This window comes from Cricetulus griseus, chromosome 4 (genome assembly GCF_003668045.3).
Source record: "Cricetulus griseus strain 17A/GY chromosome 4, alternate assembly CriGri-PICRH-1.0, whole genome shotgun sequence".
Taxonomy (NCBI): domain Eukaryota; kingdom Metazoa; phylum Chordata; class Mammalia; order Rodentia; family Cricetidae; genus Cricetulus; species Cricetulus griseus.
The window spans coordinates 114,750,313-114,770,374 of record NC_048597.1 but is presented as its reverse complement, the minus strand read 5'-3'; the positions used below and the strand labels follow the sequence as shown (position 1 = coordinate 114,770,374).

Here is a 20,062-nt window from a genome sequence, read left to right as displayed (position 1 = left end):
GCCAAAGGATGATAGTTATCTTCTTCTATCACTTTCCACCTTATGTTTCTTAAAAATGTTATTACATTATTATTTTTTTAAAAAGTGTGTGTGTGTGTACATGTGTGTGCACGAGTCCAGAAGAGAACATTGGATTCATTGAATTTCCTAGAGCTCGAGTTACTGGCAGATGTGAGCCACCCAAAGTAGGTGCTGGGAACTGAGCTCAAATTTTCTTCAAGTGTAGCAAGTGCTCTTAACTGTTGAGTGATCTCTGCAGCCCCTTTTATGATACGTGTGTGTGTGTGTGTGTGTGTGTGTGTGTGTGTGTGTGTGTGTGTCCCACCCCTGTCTCTCTCTCTGTGGGGGGATGGTATGTATATGAGCATTGCCGGTCCATGTCATGGGTGGAGATCAGAAGATAACCTCCACATGTTGGTCCCAGGACTTGAACTCAGGTTCTCAGGCTTGTCGGCAAGCACCTTTACCTACTGAGCCATCTGGCCCTTATTCTTATTTATTATTGGCCAGAGTCTTGGTATGTGGCCTAGGCTATTCTAGATGTCAACATCCTCCTGCATCAGCTTCTTCATGATGGAATGTCATGTGTGCAACAGGCATCTTCCTGAATGTTCTTTTGAGCTTCTAGACCAATGAGATTTCTCCCCTTTGAGTTCCAGAGATCCTTGTTGGTCTGGACTTCTGTGGCCCTTAACCTCCTGTAAAGCAGAATGCATGGGCACTTGTCATAGCCTCCTGCATGTCCTCTGGTGGGACTTCTGCATCAGATAGGCCAGGTTATGACAGACAGCATCAGGCTCAGAAGGTTCCTGTTAGTGACGGGGGCTCAGAGGGAACACAGCAAGTGAGGGCCAGACTCTGAGCTGTCCACTCAGGAATCTTTGGGTTCTGGAACATCTGTTAGGTTTCTTTGTGAGTCTAGTACTATGAGATTAAATCTCCTCCCCAAAAGAGCTCTCCCCTCCCCAGGTGGGCACTCTCGTGCCCAGGTGACCTCACTCCCTTCTCAGGTGACCTTAACATCTCCCCAGGTCAACTCACCCCTTCCCCAGGTGAGCTCTTCCCAGGTGACTTCACCCCTTCCCCAGGTGAGCTTATCTTTTCCTTAGATGAGCTCATCACCTCAGTACTCAAACCTTCATTAGTTACTTTTCTTAATTCTTTTCTGTGGCAAAACACTTGACAAAAGCAATTACAGGAAGTAAGGGAGGGAGGAGGATATTTTAGCTCACAGTTTGAGGGATATGGTCCTGTCCTAGTGGGGAAGGCATGATGGCAGGCATGTAAGCCAGCAGGTCACATTTTGTCCATAATCAGGAAGCAGTGAGTGGACCAGAAATGAGGCTGGGTTATAAAACTTCAGCCCTGTGGTGGTGGCGCACACCTCTAATCCCAGCACTGAGGAAGCAGATGGATCTCTGTGAATTCAAGGCCAGCCTGGTCTACAGAGCCAGCCAAGGCTACACAGAGAAACCCCTTCTCAACCCCCACCCATATAAAAATAAAAGAGAGAGTGAGCTGAGCACCAGCATCCATCTCTCTCTGCTTCCTGTGGACAGTGTGTCCAGCTGCCTCATGCTTCAGCAGCTACACCTCGTCCCTCACAACTGACTGTACCCTCAAACTATGAGCCAAAATGAACCCGTCCTCCCATATACTGCTCTTGTGAGGTGTTCTGTCACAGTGGTGGGACAGTCAGTAATACAGTTAGAGACTAACAGAAGACTGAAGTTCCTGACACCCCACAGCCTGCATTTGATCTCATGGTTCTCCCGGTGACATTTGCTCACTCAGAACTTCTGCTTTGGGACACAAGCCTTTCTATCATCTTCATGAGTGATTTTGGGTTTGGGTCTACTGCCAACATCTCTTGTCCATCAGGTCAGTGACTCCGAGGGCTTGTGAGTTCAGAATGGACCAGCCATTCTCCAGCCTGGCCATCTCCCGTCTAGTCCCACACTGCTGTCCTTAGTGGTGGGTAGGGGAGACCCCCCTGGGATTCAAGAGACTCTCCCATCATGGTGTTTCTGGCTCATGAGTCAGCAAGGGAAGAAGGACAGGCCCCCCAATCCTTGCCTCAGGCTCCTCTGAGATGTTGTTCAGGGAGAGTGTACCCAGATGAGCTCCCTAGCAACACATCTGTGTGGTTTCTTCAGAAGGAGAACCAATACCTCATCCCAGAATCTGTGGATCTGGAGTGTGTGCGATACTGCATCGTGTACGATAGCAACACCAGTTCCCTGGAACTGTGCATGCGGCGGCGGAGATTGGAGGAGGAGGAGAAGGGAGAGAAGGAGGAGGAGAAGGAAGAGGAGAAGGAAGAGGAGGAGGAGGAGGAGAAGGAAGAGGAGGAGGAGGAAGAGAAGGAAGAGGAGGAGAAGGAGGAGGAGAAGGAGGAGGAAGAAAAAAGAGAGGTCGATGATGATGATGATGATGATGATAAGAACACTGGTAATGACACCCCAAGAAAGTTCTTCTTCTTAGTCTTTTTGCCTGTTTTTTAATGTTATTTGAGAAAGGATCTCTCTTTTATGTAGCCCAGGCTGTCCTGGAACTCATATACCAGGCTGACCTCAAACTCACAGAGATCCGCCTGCCTCTTCTTAGTGCTGGGCTTTTAGACATGTGCAGTCATGCCTGGATCATGCAGTGCTGGGAGTGGAACCCAGAGCCTCAAGCATGCTAGGCAAGCACTCTACCAAGGGAGCCACATCCCCAGCCTCCCCGGGTGGGTTTCCCCAGCCACAAAAAAAATAGTAGATAGTGACTGTATTCCTTATTTTTATGTGGCTGTGACTACACTCCCTGAAGGAAACAACGGAAGAAGGAATGATTTCTATTTTACTTCCTTGTGTGTATGTCTCTGTGTGTGCACAAGCCTGTAGAGACCAGAAGTCAGCCTCAAGGGTCAATCTGCCAAGTGCCATCCACTTTTTTTTTTTTTTTTTGAGACTGTCTCTTCCAGCCTAGAGATTGCCAAGAAGGTTAGGCTGCTGGCCAGTGAGTCCCAGGGATCCACCTGTCCCTGCCCTCCTGGTGTTGGGATTGCAAAAGTACCACTGTGCCTGGCTTTTTTACACAGGCTCTGGGGGTTGAACTCAGGTCCTCAATTTGCAAGGCTAGCACTTTACCAACTAAGCCATCTCCTGCACACATGTGCATCTTCACACATGCAAAAACATGCACACACAGTGCATATCACATACATACACAGGAAAGACAGAAGAGGAAGAGGGGGATGAAGAGGAAGAAGGAGAAGGTGAAATCACCTACATGCATAGCAAGTGAGGTCTCTACCACTGCACAACAAGTGATCAGAAAGTCAGCGGTCCTAAATGACAATATGCTAATTGTCATATCTTTGGGTCCAGAATTCAGGGGCCACTCAGCCAAGAGTCCCAATGTTTCTCCAGAGGTTATAATCCAGGTGTCATCTGGGGCCAGGTGCAGTATATATGATCCCAACACTGGGGAGGCCGAAGTACGAGGATTGCCCCGAGTTTCAGGACAATCTGGGCTGCAGAGTGAGACCATGTTTCCAATGAAAATAAAACAAACAAAAAACTGGTCTGGGACTCTAGCTTAGGTAGCAGAGTGCTCACCTAGCATGCTTGGAGCCCTCTGTCCACCCCAATACCACATATTGGGTTTGGGAGTGCACACTTGGATGTGGAGGCAGGAGGAACAGAAGCTCAGGCTGTTACCAACTACATAGCAGGTTCAAGGTCAGGCTGGGGTACATAAAACCCTGTTTCAAAATATATAAATAGTCAAGGGCTGGAGAGATGGCTCAGCCATTAAAGGCTAGGCTCATAAAATAAATAGTCAAGCATAATGGTGGACACCTTTAATCCCAACACTGAGGAGGCAGAGGCAGGTGGGTTTCTGTGAGTTTAAGGCCAGCCTGGTCTATATTTATCTCAGTAAACAAATAAAATCCAGCCAAGTCTATAGGTCAGTTGTAGAACACTTGCCTCCCATGTATAAGGCCCATGGTCCAGTCCTCACTACTATGCAAAAGAGGAGCCAGTAGGATGGCCCAGCAGGCGATGTACTTGTCATCAAGCTTACTAAGGTCGGTTTGATCCCCAGGACCCACAAGGTGGAAGGAGAGAACTTCTAAGTTGTCCTCTGACCTCCACCTGTGTTTGTGATAGACATGCACATACATGTACACACAGAGATGAATAAATAAAGTAAGAAAAAAGTAAAGGGCTCCACAAAGCACATGTAGTCAATTCCAAGATACTTACCTAAAAATTTGAAGCTGGTTTATCATCTTTTCAGCCCTGTGCTGATGGATTGAGCATAGTCATTGACACTCCCTGCCACTGGGTGGCACTAAGACTCTGCCATTGAGCCTTCCCAAGTGGTCTTTGGCTTGGAAATTTCTTCCGAGTGTGAGTTCCTTTGGGCTACAGTCTGTAGGTATTGGCTAGTTTTGAATCAGAGTCTCTTGTAGCCCAGGTTAGACTCAAACTCATTATATAGCTGAAGAGGATCTTGAACTTGTGAACTTCTTCTCTTCATCTTCTGAGTGCTGGGATTACAGGCATATGCCACCATGTCATATGCAGTGCTGGGGATGGACAGATCTTTTGTCCTAGGTGAATTCTCCCTGGAAACATCTTCACATTTGCATCCATAGATTTGTCTCTGCAGTGTCCTAGGTGATTTAAGTCCAGACAAGTGGATAATAATTATTAACTATTATATAGCATAATTACAGTTCATGAAAGAGTTTAAGGTTAAATTTATATCAAACCATAAAAAGAGGGTCAGTGAGATAACCCCTGGGACCCACAGAATAGACTCCTGAAACATGACTGATTTCCATATACAACACATTTACAGTCTCTCTCTCTCTCTCTCTCTCTCTCTCTCTCTCTCTCTCTCTCTCTCTCACACACACACACACACACACACACACACACACACACACACACACACACTGCAGCCAGGCACAATGATACATGCCTCTAATCTCCACACTCAGGAGGATAATGAGTTCCAGGTCAGACTGAGCTACATAGATCTCATCTCAGAAACAAGACCAAACTACAAGGAGATAGTACTTCACACCCACTAAGGTGAGCATAATAAAAAAAGATGGATAATAACAAGTGTTGATGAGAATATGGAGACACCAGAACTTTGTATACTACTGAACACAGTGTAAAAGGTTCTGGACATAGTGGCTCACAACTAACCTCAGCAGTGGAGAGACTGAGGCTGGAGGATTGTCATAATTTCGAAGGCAAGTCTAGACTATGTAGTGCTGAGTAAGACCCTGACTCAAAAAAAAAATAAAACAAAATCAGAGCCAGGAAAATGGTAGAAAGTGCCTGTGAACAGACCCACAAGCTGAGTTCCATCTCTGGATCCCAAAAGGGGCCAGAAGAGAACCAACTCCTAAGTCTTGGCCTCTCAATTCCAAGTGTATACTGTGGCATGTGTGTATGACTGCATGCACCCACCCCCACACATCATTAAAAAGAAAATAAATCTTATAAAAATTAAAAACTAACCCAAAGCCTGACATTGGTGACACACACCTTTAGTCCTAGCACTTGGGAGGCAGAGGCAGGCGGATCTCTCAGTTCAAGGCCAGTCTGGTCTACAGAGTGAGTTCCAAGCTAGCCTGGGCTACACAGAGAAACCCTGTCTTGAAAAACAAAAAAACAAAACAACAATGAGAAACTAAACTGAACAAAACACAACTATAAGACTGGAATATAAAATGGTCTAGTGTAAAAAAGCGATGGCAATTCCTCACAGTGTCAGGGTGCACACTCAAAGGAAATGAAAACACATCACACAAAAACCTGACCTTGTTCATAATATCCCACAGTGGAAACAGCACAGATGTCTTAATAAGCTAGTGAATGGATGAAACAATGCAGTAATCCACAGACTGGAATATTATTCAGCTGTAACGAGGTATCTTTGTTGAAGCACACAAACTGCTCTTATAGAGGACCTAAGTTCAGTTCCCAGAACTCATGTCAGATGGCTCAAAACCATCTGTAACTCCAGATTTTGGGAATCAGGTGTCCTATACTGGCCTCCATGGGCACCTGCACTCGCACTCGTGTGCATAAACTCACAAACACACATATACACATAATTTAAAATAATAATGGGGGGCTGGAGAGATGGCTCAGTGATAAGAGCACTGGTTGCTCTACAAGAGGACCTGGGTTTGATTCCCAAAACCCAAATGATTGCTCACAGCTGTCTATAACTCCAGTTCCAGGGGATCCTTTGCTGTCTTTTGGCTTCTGCAGGCACTGCGCACATGTGGTACACAGACATACATGTGGGTGAAACACCACACATGTTCTTTTTAAATCTCAAGTTTCCAGTTGTAACATTCCACTCTGTACTTGACTCGGATTGTGTTTCCTAATTTTTTTTTTTTATGTTCCCCTTGACTTGGGTTTCTGAGTAATTGTTTTCAGATGGAATTGGCCACCTATTCTAACACTAGACAAATGTTAAACACACTTTGTACCTGTTTGGTCCCATAGAACTCTTACCTGGACCTGCCGTGGAGTTTGGGCAGATCCTCACCCATATCACCCGCCAGCCTGTCTATGTCCTCAGAGGGGGCTACGAGTGCTTCTCTGGCCTGTACCACTTCTTCCGGACCCAGAAGATCATCTGGATGCCCCAGGTGAGGCAGGAGGGTGACATACATGACTAGAAGTGAGGCTGGAGACTGACAGGTAAGTAGAGGTGGAGAGAGAGAAAGTAGAGATAGAGGACATTGGGACACGGGTGGAAAAATGAGCCTGGAGCAGCTAGCGAGTTAACACATGGGGAGGCCAAACATGGGGACCTAGAGGGGGTGTGGTTTCAGGGGGCAGTAGGCTAAGTCAGACAATGCTGGAGTTGACTCTGAAATGTTTCCCATAGGCCTATGCCTTGAAAACTTGTTCCCCAGCCAAAGTCCCTCCTCAGGTGGTTACGGAGCCTTTAGGAGGTGGAGCCTGACTGGTGGAAATAGGTCCTAGGAGTGGGCAGGTTTTCTTACTACCATGGACAGGACCCCACCACCATGCTTTCACTGTCATAATGGGTTAGAGGCTCTCTAAAACTGAGAGCCATGGTAAACCTTTCCTTTTCCAGGATTTTGAACCTAGAATGCTGCTAGATTTCTTTTTTTTCTGGTTACAATGATTTGTTTTGTGCTGTGTGTGCATGTGTGCATGTTTTATATGCATGTATGTATGCAGGCACACATGGGAAAGCCATGATACATATGTGGAAATCAGGTTCCCTTCTTCAAACATGTGGGGCACAGGAAGTGGATTCAAGTTGCTTGGCAGCAAGCAGTAACCTCAACTGGACAAGTTTTGTGCCACAGATAGTCTATTCCAACATTTGTGTGTGTGGCCAGGTGCAAACTGGTGCCATAAAGGAAGAGGACATCAGTATGGAGACCTGTTCATGTACTGTGATGCTGTGGGTCATTCTTGTTTACACCCAGGCCTCTGATTCCTCATGTGAGGTATTTGTTGGCAACGCAAGCTCCTGCAGTCTCCTTCACTGTCTTGAGATGGCTCTTCTGAGCTCACCTTTATAGCTACACCTCCAGAGACGGGCCTCCACCTTCTCTTATGTGAGGCAGCCTTTTTCCTTCCCCACCCCAGGAACTGGATGCCTTCCAGCCATATCCAATTGAGATAATTCCAGGCAAGATCTTCCTGGGCAAATTCAGCCAAGCCTGCAATGCTAGGATTCACAAGGATTTGAAAATTAAGGCGCATGTCAATGTTTCCATGGAGGCAACACCCTAGTAAGTAAAGGTGGTGTGTGTGTGTGTGTGTGGGTGTGTGTGTGTGTGTGTGTGTGTACACATGCAGGTCCCTGTGCCTATGGAGGCCATGTGTTGATGTTGGGTGTCTTCCTCTGTCATTCTTCACCTTATTTATTTATTTTTGGTATGTCAAGACAGGGTTTCTCTGTGTAGCTCTAGCTGTCCTGGAACTTACTCTATAGACCAGGCTGGCCTTGAACTCACAGAGATCCACCTGCCTCTGCCTCCTGAGTGCTGGGGTTAAAGGTGTGAGCTACCACTGCCTGACTCTCCAGTTTATTTTTTAAGACAGAGTCTCTCACCGAGCCTGGTGTTCATGGACTGGATAATCTGGCTAGTGAGCAAGCTTGGGGGATCTGTCTCAGTTCCCGCAGCCCTAGGTTTCCAGATGTGTGCCCCTATTAGCCAACTTGTTATGCAGATGCTGGGGATTATAACACAGGTCCTTATGCTTTCTCAGGTGTTTGACTGACAGCATCTCCCCAGCTCATGGTTTTTATCTTAGGTTAAGAGTCACTTATTTACACGTTTCCTACTGCCATAGTTTGATGTAGCTATTTTTCCCTTCAGTACTAGGGATTAAACCCAGGTCTCTTACATACTGGCCAAATGATCTTCTGCTAAGTGAGCCCCAGTCCCTCACAGGGGGAATCTAGGTAGATGTCTTCTGTCAGGCATTCTCTGTGTGTATAGGTATGTGTGTGACTGTATGTGCAGGCCAAATGACAATTTCCAGTGTCATTCTGCAGGAACTGTGTCCCGCGCGCGTGCTGTATTTTCTCGCCGGCAAGAAATACACGCAGGACACTCGGATCCTTCTGCAGACAAGCTTTAATGCATAAGCTTACCAGAGCGGAGACACTGAACTAAGAAACCCGTTCCTTAATAAAGGCTGGCCAGCCGTCTGGGACGTGTTACCCTATGAATGGCTTCAGCTCCTCAGGCCAAATGAGCCACGGGATAGGCAGAGATCAAAGGAATGGAGATTACCCAGCGCCTGTTGAAGTAATTTACATCTTGGTGTCTTTAGGCACCATTATTGTAATGGAGGATGCAGGAAACGGCCCCCTACAGAACTGTCCATATGTTTTAAAAGATAGGACATCTCAGATCTAGAATTCACCAACTGGGCTAGGCTGGCTGGCCAGTGAGGCCAGGGATCCCTCTGTCCCCACTTCTCCAGTGCTGGAATTACGTGCAGGCCACCAAGCCTGGCTTTTTCTGTGGGAGCTGGGGATCAAACTCATGTCCCAATGGTTGCCTAATAAACCCTGTATCAATTGAGACATCTCCCCAGCCCCCAGGTAATATTTCTACTAGTTTCTATCATCCTGATGTCATCCCCTAATCATTCCCTTGTGGTTTCTGTGATATGGACAAGGGATGCCACAGTGGGGCTGGTTTGTCACCCAGGTATTGTATGACTTTCCTGGAGTGATGTGAATAAAACATCTCTTCACCCCAGATAGGACATTGATGACAGACTAAAAGTAAGGACACCACCAGCCAAGTCCAACATGGAGAGCCAGTGAGTTTACTGTGGTTTCTTAACTGGTGTGTGTGTGTAGGAGGATTACTTACAGGAACATGAATGACTCACAGGTAGCTAAGTCAGCATTCATGATAGCTGTGACTCTGGAACTCACTGCATGACTCACAGACAGCTCCGCAGGCCAGAGAGTCTCCTCTCATCTGCAGTTGTTCCTGCCATATTATATAGCTTGGGGAGGGGCCTTGTGAATCTTGTATGTTTCAGGAAGTTGCAAATTTCTCAGTTCCTGAGCCTTGGAAATTTCCTTTACTTCCTGAGTCTTAAGAAGCCTCCCTCCTGGAAGGAAACTGATACTCATCACCACGCTGCCTTCCTTCAGTTTTGCAGGTGATGCAGACAAGCTCCTGCATATCAAGATAGAGGATTCTTCAGATTCCAACCTTTTGAACTCCTTCCGCCACATCTGTCACTTCATGGGTAAGGAGAATTTCCAGATCAGGGACTCCCTGTCAGAGACCACCCCCAGGACTTGGGGAAGTACAAAATCTAGCACATCCAGCTGCACCGAAGCCTCAGCTCTGTGTACGTGAGCGGCTTAGGAGTGGCGTTCAGTGACAGCACCACACTGTATCTGATCACCCTGTTCTTAGCTTAGCTACATCGCCACGCCCTGCTGAGCCAGAGCCGCAGTGAAGATACTGGCCAGACATGGGTGCACCATGTTTTGGATGCCTGCTCCTGTGTGGGGCCTGGGGCCTCAGAAGTGCTTCTCTTTCTACTTCTGTGTCCAGTGCTTGTCATAGAGTGGGGTAAGGGAGGGTCTTAGTTAGTGTTACTATTTCTGTGAAGAGACACCATGACCATGGAAACTCATAAAGAAAACATTAAGTTGGGGTGACTTGCTTACAGTTTCAGAGGTTCAGTCCATTATCATCATGACAGGGAGCGTGGTGGTTTGCAGGCAGATGTGGGGCTGGAGCTCAGAGTCCTTACATCTTGATAGGCAGGCAACAGGAAGTCAACTGACACACTGGGCAGTATCCCTCAAAGCCCGCCCCACAGCGACACACTTCCTCCAACCAGGCCATACCCACTCCAACAAAGCCACACCTCCTAACAGTGCCACTCTATGAGATTATGGGGTTCAGAGTTGACTGGGAAAAGCAAGATTCCTAACACCTCTGTTGAGTTGGGTGAGGAGTCTTGGCTTCCAGAATGGCACCAACTCAACCCCCAGTCCAAGCTTGAATGGCTGGCAGTGGGATGGTAGCCTCCACCACCCTTATTTGCCCAGAAATTCACCACTTCCACTTTTTAACTTTTTTTTCAACTTGAGGAATACAACCAGATTGGAACACATGCTAGGTAAGTGCTGTGCCTATGAACCCTGCCACACCCCTCACTGGGGGACTCTAGGCAGGTGCTCTACCACTGAGCCACACCCCAGCCCCTCACTGGGGGATTCTAGGCAGGGGCTCTACCACTGAGCCACACCCCAGCCCCTCACTGGGGGATTCTAGGCAGGTGCTCCACCACTGAGCCACACCCCCACACATCCCCACTCCCACCCCTGTCTTCTTCTTATCTTTTATTTTGGCAGCATCTCCCTAGGTTACTTAGGCTGGACTTCAACTTTCAATCTTTCTTCCTCTTAGCCTCTGAACATCTAGGATTCCAGGCCTTCCCTGCCCTGCTAAGCCTGGCAAGGCTGGTCTGCTGATGGCCACTGAGGTCCTCCGGGAAGAGTACCATGCACATCCCTCTCTCTTCCTTCCTTTGCAGAACTTCACCTCCAGTTAGAGTCTGTCATCCTGGTCTTTTCCACCCGGGGCATCAGCCGCAGCAGTGCTGCTGTGGTGGCCTTCCTCATGCATTATAATGAGGAGACCTTGAAGGTATGTGCTATGGAGCTGAGGCTGGTGCTCAGTTGGTACAGTGTTCACCTGGCTTGCAAAGGGCTGTAGGCCTAAGACAAGCATGGTGATTTATATCTTTAATCCCAGCACTTGGGAGGCAGAGGCAAGTAGAACTCTATAAATTAGAGGCCAGCCTGGTCTACAGAGTGAGTTCTGGGACAGCCAGAGCTGTACATTAACACCCTGTCCCAGACAAACAAACAAACAAACAAACAAAGGCTCTGGGTTCAGTTCCCATAGACACATGAAGCAGGTATGTTGGGGCAGGCCTGTAATCTTAGGACTGTGAGTGGACAGGGAGGCAGGAGAATCAGGAGTTGAGGTCATAAGGAGCAAGTTTGAGGTCAATACTGACTACATGATATCCTGTCTTTAAGAGGTGTGTGTGGGCTGGAGAGATGGCTCAGAGGTTAAGAGCACCAACTGCTCTTCCAGAGGTCCTGAGTTTAATTCCCAGCAACCACATGGTGGCTCACAACCATCCATTATGAGATCTGGTGCCCTCTTCTGGTGTGCAGATATACATGGAAGCAGAATGTTGTATACATAATAAATAAATAAATAAAATAAAAAAGTTTTTTAAAAAGAAAAAAGAAAAAAGAAGTGTGTGTGTGTGTGTGTGTGTGTGTGTGTGTGTGTGTGTGTGTGTGTGTTCTGCTGGGCAGTGGTGGCGAACACCTTTAGTCCCAGCACTCAGGAGGGAGAGGTAGGTGGATCTCTGTGAGTTTAAGACCAACCTGGTCTAAAGAGTAAATTCCAGAAAAGTGAGAGCTACACAAAGTGACAAAAAGTGTTGTTTCCTGGGCCACAGACAACCTAGGAGGGACCTGAGCTGGCTCTGGGCCTACTTAGGACAGCAGCACTACCATAGGGTCCTAGCTTGGATGTCACCCAGCCCAGAGCATTCAAGAGTAAGGTCCCTTTGCTTAGACTAGCAGCTTCAGGCTGGCAGGGGCTCAGCCAGCCCAGGCTCTGGATGACAGTGTTGGGAACTCAGCTCCAGCCTTCAGTAAGAGCATCATAGGCTGGCTGTTGTTAGCTGCTGAGCAATTTCTCCGGCCCCTCGTTTCTTTTTCTGTTGCTGTGACAAACTACTCTATAAAAGCAGCTGAAGGGAGAAAGGGCTTGTTCTCGCCCCAGCCCAGGTTCTATTCCACAGTGGTGGGGTTAGGGCAGCAGGAGCTTGAAGCAGCTGTTCACATTGCATCACTAGCAGGAAGCACGGAGTAATGCATGCATATTGGAGCTCACTTTGGTGGTGCATGCTTACAGCAGCTCTGGTCAGTGATACATGCATACTGAAGCTCAGCTCACTTTCTCCATTTCCACAGTCCAGGATCCCAACCAATGAATGGTCCTGCCCACCATAAAGATGGGTCTTCCTGCACCCATAGACACAATCAAGGCACTCTTCCACAGATAGTCCCTCATCGAGACTCCCTTCTGGGTGATTCCAGACCCTTCCAAGCTCACAATTGAAATTTTAGCTACCAAGGTTTCCCAGTAAGTTTGGGTTGTTCCAAGAAGAATTTCATGGAGCTACAGAATGGCTGGGCTATCTGGGCCTCAGTCCATTAATCTTCCTTTACCTTGAAAGCAGAGGGACAGAAAAGTAGGATCTTGTATAACACCACCAGGGAGACTCATGGCTGACAGGCTGTGGTGGGTTAGTGTTAGTGTTAGTGTTAATGTTAGTGTTAGTGTTAGCTAGTCACAGCCTGCTTGTAGGCTCAGAGGCCATGGACACAATCTAAACAACATCCAGATTTTAACCTGGGGTGTGTGTGGTTCAGTGGTAGAGTGCTTGCCTAGACACCCCCAGTGGGGATGTGGCACAGTGGAAGAGAGGTTGCCTAGAATCCCCGAATCAGGACCTGCAGGAATAGCTGAGTATGCTTTGCTAGAATCCTCCAGTGAGCAGCTGGGGGTACGGATGTGCAATAGTGGGCTTGCCTAGAATTCACAAGGACCTGGTTTTGATTCCCCACCTAGCACTCGGAGAACAAAACAAAACCCCAATAGCTTTTGAGCCGTCCAACCCTGACATTGTCCATCCTTTCTGGTCACATCAAAGTGGAGCTGACAGACAGGCTTCTAGCCAGGGTGGGTTGAGATGAGGGTGAAGTGAGCCCTCCTCTGGCTTGGCTCCTTTCCTAGACAAGCTAGCATCTGTGCTGCCTGGTCTGCCTGCCCCTGGCAATGGCTGATGCTGGGTCTTCTCAGGCTTGGGTGAGTCTGAACTTAGGAGGAACCCTGGCACTTGTTCCTGGAACAGCCATCTTTGTCCGCTTTGCAGGAAGTCCCAACACTAGGCACTCTTCCCAGAGATGATATCTAGATAACTCTTGGCCAAAAAGAGCTATCCAGCTCACACCGCTGTGGCCAGGAGTGCCTGCCTCTCCTTTGCATTGGCACTTGGCTCATTAGCATAGCTTGATCTGGGCTTGACCCCAGGAGGCTGAAAGAGCACTGGCATGCTAGGATAGGCTCTCCGTAAGTGCACTGGGCATGTTGACCCCTCTGGCACTTGTGTCCCTTAAGGACCTTTAGAAAGGTGCTGACAGGGTGACTAAGCAGCAGGTAAACCCTCTGCCTTGCAGTCCTGTCTACCTGGGTTTTAATACCTGGTGAGCTGGAAGAAGAGAACTAGTCCACAACTGACCTCCACCAGTGGGCAGTGGCATGCATGCCCCATACATAGCATGCACACGCATGACAAAAATAAACACATTTATTTTTATTTTTTTAATTTGCTTATTTTTATTTTGTGCGCTCTGGTGTTTCTCTCTACTTGTGTGTCAGTGCACAGTGTGCATGCAGTACCCAGGGAGGCCAGAAGAGGGAGTCAGATCCTCTGAAACTGGAGTTCCGCCCACTTGTGAGCCACCAGTATAAGTCCTGAGAATTGAACCTGAGTCCTCTGGAGGAGCAGCAATTGCTCTTAACCTTAGAGCCATCTCTGTAGTTCCCATTTAGTGGTTTGTTTTGTCTTAAATATGCTCTGCTATGTTGCATAGATTTTGCTACATAGTTCATGGTGGCCTGAAACTCATTAATAACCCAGGCCCAGCTGTAGCTGGCTGTAGACCCCAGGCTTACATAGAACTCACAATCCTTCCCACCCTGGCCTCCTGAGTGCTGGGGTTATAGTTGTGTCCCACTGACCCTGGCCCTTTTAGTTTTTATATGTAATGGAATGTTCACAGTGACCCTGTAGTTTAAATACCATTATGCTCCCAGCTTTTTTGGGGGGTGTGGTAAGTCTGGGTGCTTTCTTCAAGGCTGCACAGCTACATATAGTACAGCAGGGATCCAAGGCCCATTGGCTCAGGCACAGCACCCACACTTTTCACAGGGCCCCAAAGTAACAGGAAGGGTATGGACAGCCTTGCAGCCTTAAGAGCAGGGCCTGCTGACTCTCAGCAAGTGTGTGCCTTGGCAAGTGCTTCACATTTTCGTCTCAGGGTAGACAGGACAAGAACTTTCTGCCTGTGAGAATCCCAGCGGATGTGTTATGAGCTGAGGTGTGCCGTGAGTTTAGGGGACCAGCACCCTACCAATTAAGTCATCCTTCTTAATGTCTTCTAAACATGTTCTTTAGTGGTAAGTACATTCAGATTGTGAACCAGCTGGTAAACTTTTATATCTTGCAAAACTGAAATTCTGTGCCTCGTGATTGATGGTCAGTCTCCTGTTCTTTCCTGATCATAGCTTCTGGCATCCTCTGCTGTACTTACTCTCTAGTTTGTCTACATTCAGTACTGTACACAATTTAAACTCTCCTTTTGTGTGCATGTGCATGTGTTTGTGTGTGCATATGAGGGTGAGTGTGTGCGTGCATGTGTATGTGTGTGTGTGAGGGTGTGAGTATAGGAGGGTGTGTGTGTGTGAGGGTGTGTGTGTGTGTGTGTGTGTGTGTAAGGGTGTGTGTATAGGAGGGTGTGTGTGTGTGTGTGAGGGTGTGTGCATATGTGAGGGTGTATGTGTGTGTATGAGGGTGTGTGTATAGGAGGGTGTGTGTGTGTATGAGGGTGTATGTGTGTGTGAGGGTGTGTGTATGTGAGGGTGTGTGTGTGTGTGTGTGTGTGTGGGTGGGTGGGTGTATGTGTGTGTGTGAGGGTGTGTGTGTGTAAGGGTGTGTGTATAGGAGGATGTGTGTGTGTGTGTGTGTGTGTGAGGGTGTGTGTATATGTGAGGGTGTATGTGTGTGTGTGAAGGTGTGTGTATAGGAGGGTGTGTGTATAGGGTGTGTGTGTGTGTGTGAGGGTGTGTGTGTATAGGTGTGTGTGTGTGTGTGTATGAGGGTGTGTGTATAGGAGGGTGTGTGTGTGTGTATAGGACAGTGTGTGTGTATGTGAGGGTGTGTGTGTGTGTATAGGAAGGTGTGTGTGTGTATGTGAGGGTGTGTGTGTGTGTGTGTGTGTGTGTATGTGAGGGTGTGTGTGTGTGTGAGGGTATATGTGTGTATAGGGTGTGTGTGTGTGTGTGTGTGGGTGTGTGTGTGTATGTATGTGAGGGTGTATGTGTGTGTGTATATGAGGGTGTGTGTATATGTGAGGGTGTATGTGTGTGTGAGGGTGTGTGTATAGGTGTGTGTGTGTATGAGGGTGTGTGTATAGGAGGGTGTGTGTGTGTGTGTATGTGAGGGTGTGTGTATAGGAGGGTGTGTGTGTGTGTGTGTGAGGGTGTGTGTGTGTGTGGGTGTATGTGTGTGTGTGAGGGTGTATGTATAGGAGGGTGTGTGTGTGTGTGTGTGTGTGTATGAGGGTGTGTGTATAGGGTGTGTGTGTGTGTGTGTGTGTGAGGTGTGTGTGTATGTATGTGAGGGTGTATGTGTGTGTGTGAGGGTGTGTGTGTGTGTGTGTATGAGGGTGTGTGTATATGTGAGGGTGTATGTGTGTGTGAGGGTGTGTGTATAGGGTGTGTGTGTGTGTGTGTGTGTGTGTGTGTGTGTATGTGAGGGTGTGTGTGTGTGTGTGTGTGTGTGTGTATAGGAGGGTGTGTGTATATGAGGGTGTGGGGGGGTTGAAGGACAGCTCTTCAGGTGTCACTCCTCAGACATCATCCACCTTTGAGTTATTTTGGAGACAAGTTCTTTCATCTGGCTGGTGCTTGCCAAGTAGAGTAGGCTGGCTGACCAGCAAGCCCCAGGGACCCACCTGTCTCCAGCTCCCCAGTGGTGGGGATAACATGGGTTCTGGGGATCAGATGCTTATAAGGCAATCACTTTACTGGCTGAGCCTCCCTCCCTCCCTCCCTCTCTCCTCCCTCCCTCCCTCTCTCCCTCCCTCCCTTCCTTCCTCCCTCCTTAATGTGTACATGTTTGTGCTGGAGGAGGTCTATGTGGATCTTGGGTGCAGGTGCTTGTGGAGGCCAAAGGCATCTGATCCAGAGGGACTGTCATTACAAGTGACCATCTGTGTAGATGCTGGGAACCTATCCTGAGTCCTCTGGAAGAGCAGCAAGTGCTATAAATCCCTGAGCTATCCCTCCAGGCCCTTCCCTTGATTTCTTAATTTTTTTCTTCTTCCTCCTCCTCTGGACTGTTCATCATCAACTGAGTTATGTTTTGAATTTATTATCCTGCAGTTTCCTGTATTTATTAGTGTGTGTGTGTGTGTGTGTGTGTGTGTGTGTGTGTGTGTGTCTGTGTCTGTGTCTGTCTGTCTGTCTGTCTGTCTGTCTGTCTATTTGGGGGAGGGTGCACATGAGTGCAGTTACCATCAGAGGCCAGAAGAGGTCATTAGATCCCCAGGAGCTGGAGTTAAAGGAGATCGTGAGTTGCCTGACGTGGGTGCTGGGAACCAAACACAGGTCCTCTTCGAGAGCAGTACATGTTCTTCACCTCCGAGGCATCACTCCCACCCCTAAGGGACCATTCTGCCTTTCCACTCTCTATCTACGACCCAGATGAAGACCAGCCACATGTGTGCCTTTTTCATAGACCAACCCTTCTGCTCCATTGTGGATGCAGCACCTGGAGGAAGGCAGCTTTGCCTTCCCTTCTTCCAAGAACTCTCTTACAGTTCTTGTCATCTCTCCAGTGATTCAGCCAGTCCCAGTGCAGACCTTGTGGAGGCTGCTGTGTGCCCCAGGCTCAGCCTGGCATCACTATGTCCATGGGAGGTTGCATGCATGTTGTTTCAATCTTCACAGGAACCAAGTGAAACATCCATGCCAAGTACAGGAGCTTGCATGTGGCCTAGATTGTGCCCGGGGCTCCTTCCTTGATGAGTTCACCCCAGGCTGCTGTTCTGTCTGTGCTTAAATTCTTTCATTCCTCTGTTCCTTTAAGTGTGTGTTCATGTGCATGTGTGCCTCTCTCTGTCTCTCTCTCTCTCTGTCTCTCTCTCTCTGTCTCTCTCTCTCTGTCTCTCTCTGTCTCTCTGTCTCTCTCTCTCTCTCTCTCTCTCTCTCTCTCTCTCTCTGTGTGTGTGTGTGTGTGTGTGTGTGTGTGTGTGTTCACATGGCTCATGTGCAGAAGTCAGTTCTTGTACCATATGGGTCACTAGGGTTGAACTCAGATCATCAGGCTTGTTAGCCCACCTTTGCCTTTTCTTTTCCTTCTCTTTCCTCCTTCCCTTCCTCCCTCCCTCCCTCCCCCTCTCTCTTTCTTCCCTCTCATCCCTCTCTTTCTCCTTCCTTCCTTCCTTCCTTCCTTCCTTCCTTCCTTCCTTCCTTCCTTCCTTCCTTCCTCTCTTTCTTTTTCACTCCACAATTAAGCTAGACTAACTGACCAGTGAGCCTCAGGAATCCCGTCTCTACTTCCCCAGCACTAGGATTGATTACATGTGTGCCACCACAAACTTTTTACATGGGTCCTGGGAACTGGACTCAGCTCCTCATGTTTGCCTAGAAAGTACACGACCAAATGCACTAACATCCTAGCCCCTGTCTCTGCATCTAATCTTAAGCCATCATGTGAGCTTCTGGGGAGGTATCTCCTGTCCCCCCTGAGCTGGCTGTGGTGTAGTCTGGAAGGATCCCACTGCTTGCCCTGAAATCTTCCTTATCTCTACATTCACAGAGGTCCTGGGCCCACGTGAAGAAATGCAAAAACAACATGCGTCCAAATCGGGGCTTGGTGGCTCAGCTGCTGGAATGGGAGAAAATTATCCATGGGGAGTATATCACAGACATCACTGAGCCTGTCTACTGACCTTCGCCTGTGGCCCACTTGGGCCTGAGGAACCTTGTTTAGGACTTTTGGGGGGTGGGGGTTAGGTATGCACTTGGAATTGTCCAGAAGACCTCTGTGGCCTGAAGTTTCACGTCTACATTTTAAGGCTGGTTCTCGTTCTCTCTCTCTCTCTCTCTCTCTCTCTCTCTCTCTCTCTCTCTCTGTGTGTGTGTGTGTGTGTGTGTGTCCCACCCACCCCAATACTGGGGATTGAATCTAGAGCAGTGGTCCTCAACCTTTCTAATCTTGTGACCCTTTAGTTCAGTTCCTCATGCTGTGGTGACCCCTAACCATAAAATTGTTTTCATTGCTACTTTTTAACTGTCATTTTGCTACCATTAGGAATTATTATGTAAACATCTGTTTTCCAATGGTCTTAGGCAACCCCTGTGAAAGGGTCATTCAACCCACAGTGAGAGAACCACTGTCCCAGAGCTTCACACATGTTAGGCAAGCCATTTATCATTGAGCTGTGTCCTCAGCCTCTTATGTTTTGTGATAAGGTCTCATGTAGACTGGATGGTCTCAAACTTCATGTAGCTGAAGAGGACTCTTAACTCATGCTCTTCCTCCCTCCACCTCCCCACTGCCTATACTACAATGTGCACCACTGTTTTAGTTTATGTGTTACTGAAGGTGGGCCAGGGCTTCCTGCATGCAAACTAGGCATCTACCAACTAAGCCACACCCCCAGTCCTGCTCTGTTTTTTTTTCTAATCCATTCTACACATACATGCATATACACATGCCTTTAAAAATTTGTTTTATTTTATGTATATAGATGTTTTGCCTGCATGTATGTCTGGCTCCTACAGAAGTCAGAAAAGGGCACTGAATCCCTTGGAACTGGAGTTACAGATTGTTGTGAGTCACCATGTGGGTGCTGGGAACCAAACCTGGGTCCTCTGGAAAGGCAGTCAATGCTCTTAACCACTGAGCCATGTCTTCACTTGAGAAACTGGGGTCTCAGCCAGCAGTGTGACACTCGCCTTTAATCCCAGCACTTGGGAGGCAGAGGCAAGCATATCTCTGAGTCTGGTCTACAGAGTGAGTTCCAGGACAGCCAGGGCCACACAGAGATACCCTGTCTTGAAACAACAACAACAAAAACCAAAAGAACTGAGGTCTCATTACATACCCCTGGTTGCCCTTAGCCTTGCCATTTTCCTGCCTCCATCTCCTGAGTGCTGGGATTACAGATGTGTTCCACCATGACCGGCCTTCTTAAGCCCTGCTTTATTCAGGAACCTCAGAACTCCTCAGGAACCCTCATACCTGAAGGCAAACTGTGTGCCACCCCCCCAACTATACCCCTGGGGTTGCCTCTGTCTGGAGCAACTGTCAAACACACTGATGATTTGGACTCTTTGGAGGTCATCTGGGATGGGGGTGCAGAGAGGACCAGAGTGTCCACCCCAGGGTGGAGATCTTCCAGCCCAGTCTTAGGGATACACCTGATTTCAGAGCCCCCAGAATGGGGATCTTTGCCAAATGCCCAGAACCAGTGTTCTGACCACTGCCCCTGGATCACTGGGTACAGATTGTCTCTGTCCCCAACTCATTATGAAGGAGACATGCTGGTCCTCTTATCACCTAGTCCCAGGTTTCTAGAAATTGTGTCCATTTTTTTCTTTTCATTTCAGACAGGGTCT

General features: G+C 48.1%; 1 protein-coding gene across 1 annotated transcript in view; it reads left to right on the top strand.

Annotated features, from left to right (window-relative positions):
* Styxl1 (serine/threonine/tyrosine interacting like 1) overlaps positions 1-18,730 on the top strand; it is a 30,704-nt gene extending 11,974 nt beyond the window's left edge. Inside the window, exons 4-9 of the mRNA XM_035443392.1 lie at positions 2,157-2,359; positions 6,526-6,676; positions 7,656-7,801; positions 9,694-9,791; positions 11,097-11,209; positions 18,258-18,730. Of these exons, the coding sequence (XP_035299283.1) occupies positions 2,157-2,359; positions 6,526-6,676; positions 7,656-7,801; positions 9,694-9,791; positions 11,097-11,209; positions 18,258-18,389 (843 nt within the window). The 3' untranslated portion in view covers positions 18,390-18,730. The remainder of the gene's footprint in view (positions 1-2,156; positions 2,360-6,525; positions 6,677-7,655; positions 7,802-9,693; positions 9,792-11,096; positions 11,210-18,257) is intronic.
* Positions 18,731-20,062: the final 1,332 nt, after the last annotated feature.